The 16687-nt window shown below is 40.0% G+C and overlaps 1 protein-coding gene across 1 annotated transcript in view; it reads right to left on the reverse strand.

The window, feature by feature from the left end:
• Window positions 1-16687, reverse strand: part of cryzl1 (crystallin, zeta (quinone reductase)-like 1) — a 59520-nt gene that overhangs the window by 19887 nt on the left and 22946 nt on the right. The window contains exons 6-8 of the mRNA XM_051926287.1: window positions 15307-15375; window positions 10212-10345; window positions 516-627 (exon numbers count right to left, since the gene is read on the reverse strand). Coding sequence (XP_051782247.1) covers window positions 516-627; window positions 10212-10345; window positions 15307-15375 — 315 coding nt within the window. The remainder of the gene's footprint in view (window positions 1-515; window positions 628-10211; window positions 10346-15306; window positions 15376-16687) is intronic.

The raw sequence follows: 16687 nt of genomic DNA on the forward strand, positions 1-16687 counted from the left end.
TACCTCTCACCACGTGTTAGAGCGTACCTTGCCTCCGCTTATCTAGTGATACCTGTTTGTTCAGCAGACATTATCATCTACAGATTGTTAAGGAGTAACGTTTGACATTTTTTAAGAGAAGATCAGAGCTACATGTGTTTTAGAGTGTAGCTACATGTGTTTTAGAGGGTAGCTGAGATATCATGGCCAATTGCTTTTCTCTCCATGTGGGAGACGCTCTCCCGTCAACAGCTGAACACGATCAGATACAGTGCCAACATTTGACGCTGCAGTGTACCTACCTTCCACTTGGCTAGAATTACATTTTGTTTAATTGACTTTTAAAGTTTGTCCTGTTTCACTACTACATGGGTGGAGCCGCAGGGAACGGCTAGTCAAGTTATATAACTTTGCTTTGATTGTTACTACATCACTGTAGCTGTCATTACAAAATATTATCATCTGCTGTTAGTCATTCAGTATAATTGTTATTCACTATAAACAAGAACCACAAGCATAATATTACAAATGATTACCTATGGTAGGTCGTAGCTGCTCCAAGTACTGCTTATCTTCAATACTCAAGGCTGTGGCAAGCACTTTGGCCCCTCTGTGATGAGCTAACTGAATGGTAACTATGCCAAGTGGCTGCAAGAAAAAAAATAAATAGTGGCTGTGTTGACATTGAGCAAAAGTAGTCAATGATTATAAGGCAAGCGTTGCCAGCAAAGGGTGAAGATTCAGGTCAGCAGAAACACAACTTGTTTCAAGATAAAGGCTGAGAGCTTAAAAAAAAAAAAGAAAAAAATCTGAAAGTTGGGATTAACACTAGTACTGTATAATGTGCTATTAGTCAGGATTTTAACAATGGAACATTACTTGAATAGGTTAACTGATTATGAAATCAATAGTACTTAGTGTGTATTCAGTTTACCAGAGAGAAAAAAAATCCATTTATCCCATTCCTAAGACTGTTTAGTTCATTACAGATTTACAGTAGCTGGGAGTATGTTGCAAAAAAAAAAAAAAATCCCTTTATTACACTGGTCTACAAAAAAATATTTTTTGTTTGCTTCTGGGAACTTCAGAGCATCTCTTTATTAGTTTTTTTACACTGATTTCATATATAAAATCAGAATTAAGTTAACACATCAGGTTTTTGAGATACACATCATTGACGTTTTGACAATTTTGAATATCAATATAATATATGAACATGATATCTGGAGTTTGGACTATGTCCCACCAAAATTGTTTTGATGTGTTTATTCTGAAAACAAACCAGAAGACGATACCAGAGACATGTTAAAGTATATTTATGTCAATTTAACTCAATATAAAAGTGAGGTCAGCGTGCCCAAAAATGTTGGAGGCACTCGCTTTTGCGCTTGTACTGCACATCCGTCTATCTTTGCATGAACCAACCCATCAGGCTCAGAGTGAACTTTCCCTGATATCAGTTTTCCATCACCTTTACATCTTGATGAAATCTTTCCCCATGCTCATCTCTGACCTCGCTTAGATTTGGTGGAAAAAAGACGAGATGAGAATGTAAAAAATGCGTCTTCAATGACATTCTGGCTCCTGTAAGCTAATAGACCTGCACAAGTGAGGGTGCTGATTCAGTTGGCTTCAGTTTCCTTTTGAACTCATCGTCAAGCATCAGTTCATTTATTTCAGGGCCAACAAAAACACCTTCCTTAATTCTGGCTTCACTTTTCTCGAGACCAGACTTACTTCTTAAATGCTGAAATGCATCGCCTTTACTGTCCAGTCACCCTAGTTGTCCAAGACCTGGAACATCATAACTAAAAAACGGGACGTGCTGGACGAAAACGGTTTTCAGATTTGGAGTCAGCAAGTGAAATTTGTTGAAGTACAGGTGAAAGAATCCCAGTAGCAAAATGCTTGTTGACCAGTGTTATTAATCAGAAGCAACACGGGGTTTACTAATGCTGGGAAAGCAGTGCAGGGATCCAAGTTTGATACCTAGGCTTGTCACTACTCATATGGTGTTTACACTTTCTCCCTGTGTCCATGTGGGTTTTGTGCACTGTTGCTAGTACCTCTGTCTCACACTTTTAAGTGACTAGCTTCAAAAAATGACCTGGAAACTGTCTTTTAGTAGATTCTATGTTGGCAACCCTAAATTGGCCACCTGTGAGCAACTAGGGTGCCTTGCAAATGACTGGCATACTATTCAGGGCCGTTACTAGACTTGTGTTCACTGCAGGCATAGGTCTCAAGAGTTAAACAAAGAAAGAATTTTTATAACATGCTATTTTTTGTTAGTGTTAGAAACTGACTGTAGACTGTATAGAAAGTTTCAACATAAGAAATTAAGAAATAATTGAAGGTCTTTAAAACCATTTTTTTTTAATTTAGGACAATTAAATATTATAAAATGTAGATGCCTTTCTGTTTTTTCAACATTTTGGGTGTAAAATAACATTCATTTGGCACAGCATGCTCTTGTAGTCTTCTTATTTTATATATAAACACACATACCTACTCTGTTGGGCCCTTGGGCCCAATGGAGAAAATTGCTCCAGGGGCATTGTACAATGGCTGACCTTGCACTGTGACACCCTGTTAGGGGGAAGTATCACCAGACATGGAAGCTTTCTGGTTACAGTGCTGATGTGCCAGAAGTACTACCAGGTCCAGCTGAAAAAAAGAAGCCCTTCGCCTCTCCCAGATGAGTCAGCATTGGGAGTTGAGTCAGGCAAAGTACATCTGGGAGGAGTGAAGGAGAGGAAAGAGAAGAGAGAAGGAGAATTGCTAAAGGTAAGCAGCTAGTAAGAAACTATTTTGCTTAATAAAATTTTAACTCAGGACAGTTGTGCTGAAGTTGTGTTCTGAGAAGTCCCCTACATACTACTATATACAGTATACTGTATATATGTGTGTGTGTATATATATATATTGTGATGGATGGCCGGAGCCCATGCCTGGCCGGGATGCCCCTTCACCACATCTGCCAGGGGGACAAGGGTGGGAAGCCCAGTATCTCCCTCTGGACGCTAGATGGCAGCCTCCCTGGGTTGCAGCAGTGCCTCAGACTCCCCAGGGCTTCATGGGGGTTGGAGTTCTGTGTAGCTCGGTGGGGTTCCGCAGGCGCCAGGGGGTGCTGCAGCAGGAGCGGCTGGCCCCTTTTGGGCACTGGTTTCACCTTACCCGGAAGTGCAGCCGGATGTCGATAATCAAACATGTGGAGCACTTCCGGGTACCCAATAAAAGGAAGCCAGCGACCACCACTCAGCGGCCAGAGTCAGGTGGAGGTGGACAAAGCTTGCTAAGGAGGAGTGGTGGTGGAAAAGAGGAGAAGAAGAGTGCTTGGTGTACTGTACTGTGTTGGGGACTGTGTTGTGGCTGGAGGAATTACGGGGAAGACGTGCCCTCCAGCTGAAGAAAAATAAATAGTTTGCTTTATTTTACCTGTGCCTCTGTGTCAAGTCAGGCGCTATATAGTGTCTTCTTACTACATATATATATATATATATATATATATATATATATATATATATATACACACACACACACAGACATATATATATATATATATATATATATATATATATATATATATATATACACACAGACACATATACACATACATATATAGATGTATATAGCATGTATATAGCAAGGGACATCAGGCGTTCATGGGCTATGAAATAAATAAGAGTCCACCAGTTTGTTGGAAAAATGGAGGGAGGATTATGCAAACTGTTTTTCTCCCAACACAGTAGGTGGCAGTCTTATTGGATGACAGTGCCACAGGGTAGGCTGGGATTTGTGGTCCAGTAGCACAAGCCCTGTGGGGTTTAATCCGTGTCTTCAGGGGGCGCTGTGGGGACTGATCTTTCTCGATTCAGGGAAGTTCCTCCTGACCCAGAAGTGCCTCTGACTGGTAGTACAGTGGCAGTGGAAGTACTTCTGGGTCTGGCATAAATGAGGGAATTCTTCCTGTATGGGCAGTCAGAGTTGGAAGGCAGTGGACAATGATCATCTGGAGGAAGAGAGACAGAGAAAGAGAGGGAAAGAAAGAGAGTCTGAATCACAATCTGATTATTATTATTTTATTTTATCATTAAAAGAAAAAAATGTAACGCTCCGATCTTCACCCTGCCAAATAAGCGAACCAGCTGCCGTGGTGCAGCGTCAGAGGCATCGCCTCAGGTGCTGACATTCAAGGTTCGATCCCCGTAAAGTGATGCAAATGTACATACACCTTACAAGCTCCAATAAAGGTGAAACACATGTAACACTTTGTATTATGTACAGTGGTGTGAAAAACTATTTGCCCCCTTCCTGATTTCTTATTCTTTTGCATGTTTGTCACACAAAATGTTTCTGATCATCAAACACATTTAACCATTAGTCAAATATAACACAAGTAAACACAAAATTCAGTTTGTAAATGGTGGTTTTTATTATTTAGGGAGAAAAAAAAATCCAAACCTACATGGCCCTGTGTGAAAAAGTAATTGCCCCCTGAACCTAATAACTGGTTGGGCCACCCTTAGCAGCAATAACTGAAATCAAACGTTTGCGATAACTTGTAATGAGTCTTTTACAGCGCTCTGGAGGAATTTTGGCCCACTCATCTTTGCAAAATTGTTGTAATTCAGCTTTATTTGAGGGTTTTCTAGCATGAACCGCCTTTTTAAGGTCATGCCATAGCATCTCAATTGGATTCAGGTCAGGACTTTGACTAGGCCACTCCAAAGTCTTCATTTTGTTTTTCTTCAGCCATTCAGAGGTGGATTTGCTGGTGTGTTTTGGGTCATTGTCCTGTTGCAGCACCCAAGATCGCTTCAGCTTGAGTTGACGAACAGATGGCCGGACATTCTCCTTCAGGATTTTTTGGTAGACAGTAGAATTCATGGTTCCATTTATCACAGCAAGCCTTCCAGGTCCTGAAGCAGCAAAACAACCCCAGACCATCACACTACCACCACCATATTTTACTGTTGGTATGATGTTCTTTTTCTGAAATGCTGTGTTCCTTTTACGCCAGATGTAACGGGACATTTGCCTTCCAAAAAGTTCAACTTTTGACTCATCAGTCCACAAGGTATTTTCCCAAAAGTCTTGGCAATTATTGAGATGTTTCTTAGCAAAATTGAGACGAGCCCTAATGTTCTTTTTGCTTAACAGTGGTTTGCGTCTTGGAAATCTGCCATGCAGGCCGTTTTTGCCCAGTCTCTTTCTTATGGTGGAGTCGTGAACACTGACCTTAATTGAGGCAAGTGAGGCCTGCAGTTCTTTAGACGTTGTCCTGGGGTCTTTTGTGACCTCTCGGATGAGTCGTCTCTGCGCTCTTGGGGTAATTTTGGTCGGCCGGCCACTCCTGGGAAGGTTCACCACTGTTCCATGTTTTTGCCATTTGTGGATAATGGCTCTCACTGTGGTTCGCTGGAGTCCCAAAGCTTTAGAAATGGCTTTATAACCTTTGCCAGACTGATAGATCTCAATTACTTCTGTTCTCATTTGTTCCTGAATTTCTTTGGATCTTGGCATGATGTCTAGCTTTTGAGGTGCTTTTGGTCTACTTCTCTGTGTCAGGCAGCTCCTATTTAAGTGATTTCTTGATTGAAACAGGTGTGGCAGTAATCAGGCCTGGGGGTGGCTACGGAAATTGAACTCAGGTGTGATACACCACAGTTAGGTTATTTTTTAACAAGGGGGCAATTACTTTTTCACACAGGGCCATGTAGGTTTGGATTTTTTTTTCTCCCTAAATAATAAAAACCACCATTTACAAACTGCATTTTGTGTTTACTTGTGTTATATTTGACTAATGGTTAAATGTGTTTGATGATCAGAAACATTTTGTGTGACAAACATGCAAAAGAATAAGAAATCAGGAAGGGGGCAAATAGTTTTTCACACCACTGTATCACATATCTATGAGCTGCTGAGAGGACATGGTGGATGTTTGCCGGCTGGCTGACCAACCACAAGTGTAACCACCTGATAATCAGATTGTGATTAAGACAAAAAAAAAAGAATATATATATTATACCTATTATAAAAAAAAAATGTTTGGGAGGGAGACTAGGGAGACAAAACATGATCTTCTCAGTAGACAATTTGAAGTCCTGTGAGAGACACTTTTAGTTGCTCCCAGCCCTTAAAACAACGACAAGTGACAAGCAAAACATGCAGCTCATCAGCAGCAGAAAGCCAGCAGATTATCTGACCGCTTCTCCTTGCGTGTGTTCAACCACCTTACCCCCCCCCCCCCCCCCCCCACTTCACAATGCGAGCGGCAGAGACACGAAGTGGCAAAAGGACAGCTGCTGTACAGGCTTTGAAATGATCGGGCAGTGTGACAAGCAGAAAAGGCAGCTCGCAAGCAGCAACAAGCCAGCAGATGATCCGACCGCTTCTCTTTAGTGTGTGTTCAGCCCCCCACCTTCACAACGCGAGCGGCAGAGACATGAAGTGGCAAAAGGACAGCTGCTGTACAGGCTTTAAAATGATCAACAGGCAGCGCGACAGCAGCAGCAGAAAGACAGCAGATGATCAGATAGCATCTCCTTAGCATGCGTTCAGCCGTCCCCCTTCACAACGTGAGCAGCGTTACACATCCTGCGATTTAACCACGCCCGGGGCCGGAAATAAAGGTATAAGGTATTGTTTTTACAATGTCACACGAGACAAGGCAGTGAGACATCATTTAAAACAAGTCCACGGACATCTAACCTAGCAGTTGTTGCTTTTGGCAGACACGCTTCATGTGCTCCTAGCTCTTAAAACAGCACCAAGCGACAAGCAAAACACGCAGCTCGCCAGCAGCAGAAAGCCAGCAGATGATCCAACCGCTTCTCCTTAGCATGTGTTCAGACACCCTAAACCCCCGGTCCCCTTCCCAACGTGAGCGGCAGAGACACAAAGTGGCAAAAGAACAGCTGCTGTACAGGATTTGAAATTATTGTCCAGCGAGACAAGCAGAACAGGCAGCTCGCCAGCAGCAGAAAGAAAACAGATGATCCGACAGCATCTCCTTAGCGTGCGTTCAGCCACACCCCCTTCACAATGCGAGCACGTTATATGTCCTGCGAGAAAGAGATTTAACCACGCCCGGGGCCGGAAATAAAGGACAAGTATTGTTTTTACAGAAGTTTTAAAGTAAAAGTGAAAATAATGCATGTGTAACAATTCCCATGAAAATAACAATCTCTTTAAATTGTATATCAGGTAAAACCAAACCTGGGGGTGGGCGAGTGAAGCCCCCTAGTATATATAAGAATCAAAAGGCAATATACAGTAATCCCTCCTCCATCGCGGGGGTTGCGTTCCAGAGCCACCCGCGAAGTAGGAAAATCCGCGAAGTAGAAACCATACGTTTATATGGTTATTTTTATATTGTCATGCTTGGGTCACAGATTTGCGCAGAAACACAGGAGGTTGTAGAGAGACAGGAACGTTATTCAAACACTGCAAACAAACATTTGTCTCTTTTTCAAAAGTTTAAACTGTGCTCCATGACAAGACAGAGATGACAGTTCTGTCTCACAATTAAAAGAATGCAAACATATCTTCCTTTTCAAAGGAGTGCAAAGCAAGCAGTCAAAAAAAAAATCAATACGGCTTTTAAGTATGCGAAGCACCGCCGGTACAAAGCTGTTGAAGGCGGCAGCTCACACCCCCTCTGTCAGGAGCAGGAAGAGAGAGAGAGAGAGAGAGAGAGAGATAGCAAGAGACAGATAAAAAAAATCAATACGTGCCCTTTGAGCTTTTAAGTATGCGAAGCTCCGTGCAGCCTGTCCTTCAGGAAGCAGCTGCACACAGCCCCCCTGCTCACACCCCCCTACGTCAGCGCAAGAGAGAGAGAGAGAGAGAAAGTTAGCTGGATAGCTTTTCAGCCATCTGCCAATAGCGTCCCTTGTATGAAATCAACTGGGCAAACCAACTGAGGAAGCATGTACCAGAAATTAAAAGACCTATTGTCCGCAGAAACCCGCGAAGCAGCGAAAAATCCGCGATATATATTTAAATATGCTTACATATAAAATCCGCGATGGAGTGAAGCCGCGAAAGGCGAAGCGCGATATAGCGAGGGATCACTGTATAGCAAAATTAGGTGGGGGGGTTTGGTGGGGGGAGCTGGGTCGGGGGGGGGGGGTATTGGTCGTAGCGTTTTATTTATTAGCTGTGTGCTTCACGGATTGTCGAAGTTTCCCATCGTCTAATACATTGGAGGGCTTCTTGCCCGAAGGTTGTACGAATGGAAGCGAAGGTCTGTGATACGGTTTGTATAATAGCAGCTGGAGATCCACAAAGGGAGAAAAAATGAATCACGTATCATAAAGTAGTTTTTATTCCTGAGCTTTCAGCCCCTACCAGGAGCCTTCATCAGAGGATAATGCTTAGACATACAAGAATCAAAGGCAATATATAGCACAATTAGGTGGGGGGGGGGGTTTGGTGGGGGTAGCTAGGTCGGGGGGGGGGGGTATTGGTCATAAGGTTTTATTTAATGGCTGTGTGCGTCACGGATTGCCGTGAAGTTTCCCATCGTCTATATATATATATATATATTATATATATATATATATATATATATATATGGTTGAAATAGTTTACTGTCAAATAATGCACAGAGTACGCGACACGTGTTTCGCCCTAATTCTGGGCTCATCAGGCGTACACACTCTAATGCACTCCCTCTCGGGAATCGAACCTCGGACGTCAGCGCCAGAGGCGATGCCCCTAACGTTGCGCCATGGCGTGTGGTTCGTTTATTTGACAGCATGTAGATCAGGGTAATTACATTCACGGCATTCGTAGTCTGTGTCACAATCTGATTATATGGGTGGTTACCTACCAGGTAACGCTTTGTGGTTGGCCAGCAAGCCTGCTAACATCCGCCACGGTGCCCTCAGTTGTGAGAAGCAGATCATAGAATGGTTGAAATAGTTTATTGTCAAATAATGCACAGAGTACGTGACACGTGTTTCGCCCTAATTCTGGGCTCATCAGGCGTTGTGACACAGACTATGAATGCCGTGAATGTAATTACCCCGATCTACATGCTGTCAAATAAACGAACCACACGCCATGGCGCAACGTTAGGGGCATCGCCTCTGGCGCTGACGTCCGAGGTTCGATTCCCAAGAGGGAGTGCATTAGAGTGTGTACGCCTGATGAGCCCAGAATTAGGGCGAAACACGTGTCGCGTACTCTGTGCATTATTTGACAGTAAACTATTTCAACCATTCTATGATCTGCTTCTCACAACTGAGGGCACCGTGGCGGATGTTAGCAGGCTTGCTGGCCAACCACAAAGCGTTACCTGGTAGGTAACCACCCATATAATCAGATTGTGACACAGACTACGAATGCCGTGAATATATATATATATATATATATATATATATATATATATATATATTTATATATATATATTTATATATATGCACGCACACACACACACACACACATTTTTGTGTTCAGCAATGAAATTTTGTTAATGCAATGCTCTTGGTTTACTTTAATCACTGTTTCTGCAGGAGTATGGCAAAAATTGACAAGAGTAATACAGTAATTTTGGTCATTGTATACTATTGATACAGTGAACACAAAAATCAGATTTTCTTTTAATTCTGCAGTATGTAAGGAACCTCTGTAACATTGCAACAGTTTGCAGTGCACTATACAGTATGTGAAAATGTAGGAATAATGCATTTTATATCACAAACAGCGATTGCCATCATAACAAAAAATCAGAAATGGTTATCATTAACTTATTTAAGTCTCTACACTTATGTATTTGCCATATGCTCCACTGCTCACACTCTGTAGGAGTTATTATTGAAGATCCAGTGTGTCTGTCAATGTTTGATATTTAGATCAAATGTTTTATCAAATTTGTAAATTAATGCTTGTAAATTAATTTAGAAGAAGACACCTGTGTACTCTTAGTCTTAAAGAGATATTATTTGTCTGCTCTTGAAAATAATTCTGCTACATATCCCATAACAAAGAAAAACAACATAAAAGCAATAAAATTAAGATGAATTATTTTATAGAAAAATGCCAAGAAATCAGTACTTATGTACTAATTACCGCATTGCAAAGAATTTAGTGGAAGACAACCTTAATGTTATACATTTTTCAGAAATATACAGAATAAACTTTGCTTTATTTTTTATGTTTCTTTCAGATGGCTAAAAAACAATTAAAAAAAAACGTTGATTCATAATATCAAATGTACTTACACTTGCACCATCCAGGACTAGAACTGTTTTTCCAGATGACACATGGGAAAGCGCATGTAAAGCAGTGTATGCACACAGTCCATCGCGAATTGTACCTGCAGCTTCCACCCAGTTCACTTTCTCTGGTTTCAGTACTAAAAGAAGGAGAGACAAAACAGAGCAAATAAGGCAAAATGATGTCCTTCTTCATTCAGTTGAAAAACGCTTCCAAATTTTGTATGTGTCTTGTTCAGACCTTATTGCGGATAGTTTCTTCTTTAGATGGTATTGGAATGTAATATTGGCTTTTATTTTTTATTCACCTGGTCTTGGACTCACAATTAGCCATAATACTCCTAACACTGCTTAACACCAAATGAAATATAACTGTTTAATGAACATTCTGTTGTGATTATGTACACTATACTGCCAAGCAATGGTGGAAAGTAATAAATTACATTTACCTTAGGGATACAATTTGGTTCTATATGCTGGTTCTGCAGATTGTATGTGTTTAATGTTAATATGATCCAAAATCCTTTTGCCTGCTAATGCACTTAATTTACAAAACAGTAGGCTTTTTTTCACCACTTCGCTGTCACAAATTATACTGATAACTACATGATTATAATGATAACTACAGACTACATTATCTGCTGATATTTAGAGACATTTTAACTACTTGCTTACTACTATGTATTTGCTGCCTGTCATGATGTCATTTTTTCATGTTTAAGAATTTGAAATGTACATATTATTTCATTGATGTGCACTCTTAGTTTGATAGACTGAGTTGAGTGTTGCATGTAACTTTTCAGTACCAATCTAAATAATATATATAATATAGCAGCCTTATTGATTTCAAACTGAAATTAGTTAAGGGCACATGTAGTAATAAAAATATGTTGACTTGTTTTCATAAATTTAAATCTCAATCCAGGGAGGCAGACTATAAGGTATTGTACTTTATTAAATACAGTTTGAAACCACTGTGGCTGCAGTGATTTTATTTGGATTGTAAGTTTGAAAATTATAAAATATTTTCATACGTTGATATCTAGTAGAAACCCTCAAAGAGATGATACTCAATCCTTCTGTCATATTTGCCCTATGTTTGGAATTTTATCATTTAATCAGTCACTTTTTCACATGTAATAGAAAAACTGACAGCTGTAGTTTTTCATGTAAGGTTTTCTACAGAGTTTATGCACATTAAATATTTTAAACACAATCTAAATAAAGAATACAGCAGCATAACTGTATTCATATTTTAATTACCCTAAGTTCTTGTCTATAAGCCGCGGCTTATCTAAGGAAAAAAGTTGTGAAAATGAAAAAATAGAATATCGGCTTATACATAAGTCCGGCTTATACATCCATCGCGGGGGTGGCGTTCCAGAGCCACCCGCGAAATAAGAAAATCCGCGAAGTAGAAACCATATGTTTATATGGTTATTTTTATATTGTCATGCTTGGGTAACAGATTTGCGCAGAAACACAGGAGGTTGTAGAGAGACAGGAACGTTATTCAAACACTGCAAACAAACATTTGTCTCTTTTTCAAAAGTTTAAACTGTGCTCCATGACAAGACAGAGATGACAGTTCCGTCTCACAATTAAAAGAATGCAAACATATCTTCCTCTTCAAAGGAGTGAAGCAAACAAATCAATATGTCTGTTTGGCTTTTAAGTATGCGAAGCACCGCGGCACAAAGCTGTTGAAGGCGGCAGCTCACACCCCCTCCGTCAGGAGCAGACAAAGAGAGAGAGAGAGAGAGAGTTAGAGAGAGATAGAGAGAGACAGATAAAAAAATCAATATGTGCCCTTTGAGCTTTTAAGTATGCGAAGCACTGTGCAGCATGTCTTTTCAGGAATCAGCTTTACAAAAGATAGCAACGTGAAGATAATCTTTCAGCATTTTTTAGACGAGCGTCCGTATCGTCTAGGTGTGCAAACAGCCCCCCTGCTCAATCCCCCTACGTCAGGATCAGAGAAAGTCAGCGCAAGAGAGAGAGAAAAGTACGTTGGGTAGCTTCTCAGCCATCTGCCAATAGCGTCCCTTGTATGAAATCAACTGGGCAAACCAACTGAGGAAGCATGTACCAGAAATTAAAAGACCCATTGTCCGCAGAAATCCGCGAACCAGCAAAAATGCGCGATATATATTTAAATATGCTTACATATAAAATCACAATTTAAATGACCGCTACGCGCGCGTGTTGACTTGGCGACGCCCAGAGCAGAAAGAATGCGCTCCGGCCGCTCCAACCGCGCCATGCGGGGAGTGAGAGAGACGCCAATATCTCACACTCTCTCCCCCCTTAAAGAAATTAAATGGGTGCGAGTGAGACCACTGACCTCCCTCCCTTCTATTAGTTATAGGTTATAGTACGTTCGGCTTATCCATGAGTCCGGCTTATCTATGATACGATTTTATTTTAAAAATTCGTATGATTTTTGGTCTCCGGCTTATACATGAGTCCGGCTTATAGAGAAGAACCTAGGATATCATTGTGTACTTCTGCCAGTAAAAATACATGGTCTTTCTCCATAAATTTAAATCTCATTCCAGTGGATGGGAGCACAATGTACTTTACAGTTCATAATGGGCCCCATTTCTCTATAAGCTGTGTGCTTGGTTTAGATTTTTTATATTTTATAGACATGTACTGTATAGGCTAAATGTTTTTGCAATTTAATTGCCATATAAAGTACAGTACACCATTTACTATGTATCCCAACCTGGCCCTTGTCAAAGTCACTAAGATCCTTATACATTTTCTCTATTTTCCAGCTTCCACCACAATATTTACATGAAGCCGAATTATCACCAGGCAAACTCCAGCCCTAATGACTCCCAGCTTCAATAAAGAGGTTTCAGAATGTTGTTATAAATTGTAAACTTACTACCTAAATATCTGAAACAAAAAAGGACACCATATATCTATTAGCTACAAAAAAACGTTCATCTGTCAAATCAGACGTTTTTTGTCCTGTTGATGCAGTTCAGGCTTGCATAAATCCCTGTGTATATCCCTGAAGTGGGTGCCAGTTCAATGAAATAGAAGAAAATACACAGGAATATAAAACTCCTAAGTTAAATAACAAGACCTTCATGTTATGGAATCTTTCTTAACATACCAACTTGACTTTTTCTTCTTGTTCTGTTTTTGACCTAATTAATGTTTACTGTTTTAAATGCCCCTCTGCTCACAAGACTAATTATACATAAATATAAATTTGTAATTTTCTTTAAAAAGCTATTATAAAAATTTAAAAATTACAGTGGTGTGAAAAACTATTTGCCCCCTTCCTGATTTCTTATTCTTTTGCATGTTTGTCACACAAAATGTTTCTGATCATCAAACACATTTAACCATTAGTCAAATATAACACAAGTAAACACAAAATGCAGTTTGTAAATGGTGGTTTTTATTATTTAGGGAGAAAAAAAATCCAAACCTACATGGCCCTGTGTGAAAAAGTAATTGCCCCCTGAACCTAATAACTGGTTGGGCCACCCTTAGCAGCAATAACTGCAATCAAGCGTTTGCGATAACTTGCAATGAGTCTTTTACAGCGCTCTGGAGGAATTTTGGCCCACTCATCTTTGCAAAATTGTTGTAATTCAGCTTTATTTGAGGGTTTTCTAGCATGAACCACCTTTTTAAGGTCATGCCATAGCATCTCAATTGGATTCAGGTCAGGACTTTGACTAGGCCACTCCAAAGTCTTCATTTTGTTTTTCTTCAGCCATTCAGAGGTGGATTTGCTGGTGTGTTTTGGGTCATTGTCCTGTTGCAGCACCCAAGATCGCTTCAGCTTGAGTTGACGAACAGATGGCCAGACATTCTCCTTCAGGATTTTTTGGTAGACAGTAGAATTCATGGTTCCATCTATCACAGCAAGCCTTCCAGGTCCTGAAGCAGCAAAACAACCCCAGACCATCACACTACCACCACCATATTTTACTGTTGGTATGATGTTCTTTTTCTGAAATGCTGTGTTCCTTTTACGCCAGATGTAACGGGACATTTGCCTTCCAAAAAGTTCAACTTTTGACTCATCAGTCCACAAGGTATTTTCCCAAAAGTCTTGGCAATCATTGAGATGTTTCTTAGCAAAATTGAGACGAGCCCTAATGTTCTTTTTGCTTAACAGTGGTTTGCGTCTTGGAAATCTGCCATGCAGGCCGTTTTTGCCCAGTCTCTTTCTTATGGTGGAGTCGTGAACACTGACCTTAATTGAGGCAAGTGAGGCCTGCAGTTCTTTAGACATTGTCCTGGGGTCTTTTTGTTACCTTTCGGATGAGTCGTCTCTGTGCTCTTGGGGTAATTTTGGTCGGCCGGCCACTCCTGGGAAGGTTCACCACTGTTCCATGTTTTTGCCATTTGTGGATAATGGCTCTCACTGTGGTTCGCTGGAGTCCCAAAGCTTTAGAAATGGCTTTATAACCTTTACCAGACTGATAGATCTCAATTACTTCTGTTCTCATTTGTTCCTGAATTTCTTTGGATCTTGGCATGATGTCTAGCTTTTGAGGTGCTTTTGGTCTACTTCTCTGTGTCAGGCAGCTCCTATTTAAGTGATTTCTTGATTGAAACAGGTGTGGCAGTAATCAGGCCTGGGGGGTGGCTACGGAAATTGAACTCAGGTGTGATACACCACAGTTAGGTTATTTTTTAACAAGGGGGCAATTACTTTTTCACACAGGGCCATGTAGGTTTGGATTTTTTTTCTCCCTAAATAATAAAAACCATCATTTAAAAACTGCATTTTGTGTTTACTTGTGTTATATTTGACTAATGGTTAAATGTGTTTGATGATCAGAAACATTTTGTGTGACAAACATGCAAAAGAATAAGAAATCAGGAAGGGGGCAAATAGTTTTTCACACCACTGTATATAATGTTACATAAAGATTGTTTTTAACCTATAATTGTAAGTTATTCTCCAATTTTGGAAAATTCTGGAAATTAAACATTCATGTTTTCTTTTGGATGCGTGTTCAGTAGATGCCTGCACTTTTCTACTCATATTTAAACATGCTCAACTTCTCTGACCCAGTCTTGCATACTAGCAGTGTAAGCCTATAACAAATAAGTATGAAGGTACCTAAATGATGCTCGTGGACCAAAATAACATCGGAAAGTCCAGAAAATTTGGCATCCAAAGGTAAAATTCCTATAGAGATACAAAGAATTTTAAATATTTAGAATGTATAAAAAATACAGATATTGATGTTTTTCAGAGTAATATAACAACCATTTAATTTCTTTATGGTCATTTACAGTATATACTGTATAGTATTACCAAGCATCTACTACATTTGCATTAATTACTGTCAGACAACTTCTGCACAATCTAAGCTTTTTAGGTAGTGTCAGGCCAACTGAAAGATATAGTGCCTCCAGTGTGTTCATATCCTGCCGCTAGGTAATCCATACTGTATATCATGGAACTCTGCTGAATGTTCATAAATTCAATCTCATTCAAAGACCAAACTACCCCATCTGTATATTCTCAACAGTAGCTCTAATCTGATGAGGAACCTAATTTCAATTGGTGACATCATCAATCTAATTTTGGTTTCCGCTCATTAGATACATTTCATAGCTATAAGAAATGATGTGAATTCTTATTGACTGACAAAATTGTTCCTTTAGAAGACTTGGCTATTCCTTCACCAACATCACCATCTAGCACAATAGCAATAGTACTGTCACTAATACATTGTACATTCATATGTGGGCTAAATTCGTGATGCCTAATACTCTCACTAGTAAACAAAATCTAAGGTATTTCATTTCCTCCACAGTGGACAACTACTCAGCTCTATCCTGAACAAGGCAAACTACTTTTTTCAAGAAACTTCTTTAAGACTTAAATACTGTACATGTTATTGTCCAGTTCAGTAAAATTAACAATAGGAAATGAGAGAAGACTAAAGTCCTTTGACTAACTAAAAAATGAATAGCTTAAACAGGAATAATGTGGGCACAGTACCTACTCCATTAATATTACAATAATAGTACTAATATAGGCACCTGTAATTGCAATATCCTATTAAGTGCTTCCTATAAAGGTATTGCAGGGTTGATGGCCATAATTAAACAAAACACATGTACACAAAACTGACAAACTCCCATAGACTACTAACATATACACTTTGCCAGTACTGGGTTGGACCCCCTTTTCCCTTCAGAACTGCTGTAATTCTTCGTGGCATAGTTTCAACAAGGTGCTAGAAACGTTCCACAGGGATTTTCATCCATATTGATATGAAAGCATCATAGTTGCTGGAGATTTGTCTGTGGCACATGCGTGATGTGAATCTCCTCTTCCACTAACATCCCAAAGGTACTCTATTGGATTGGAATCTGGTGACTGTAGAGGCCATTTGAGCACAGTGAACTCATTGTCATGGTCAAGAAACCAGTTTGAGATGATTTGAGCTTTGTGACATGGCACATTATCCTGCTGTGTACACTGCAGT

Source organism: Erpetoichthys calabaricus, chromosome 4, assembly GCF_900747795.2.
Source record: "Erpetoichthys calabaricus chromosome 4, fErpCal1.3, whole genome shotgun sequence".
Lineage (NCBI taxonomy): Eukaryota > Metazoa > Chordata > Cladistia > Polypteriformes > Polypteridae > Erpetoichthys > Erpetoichthys calabaricus.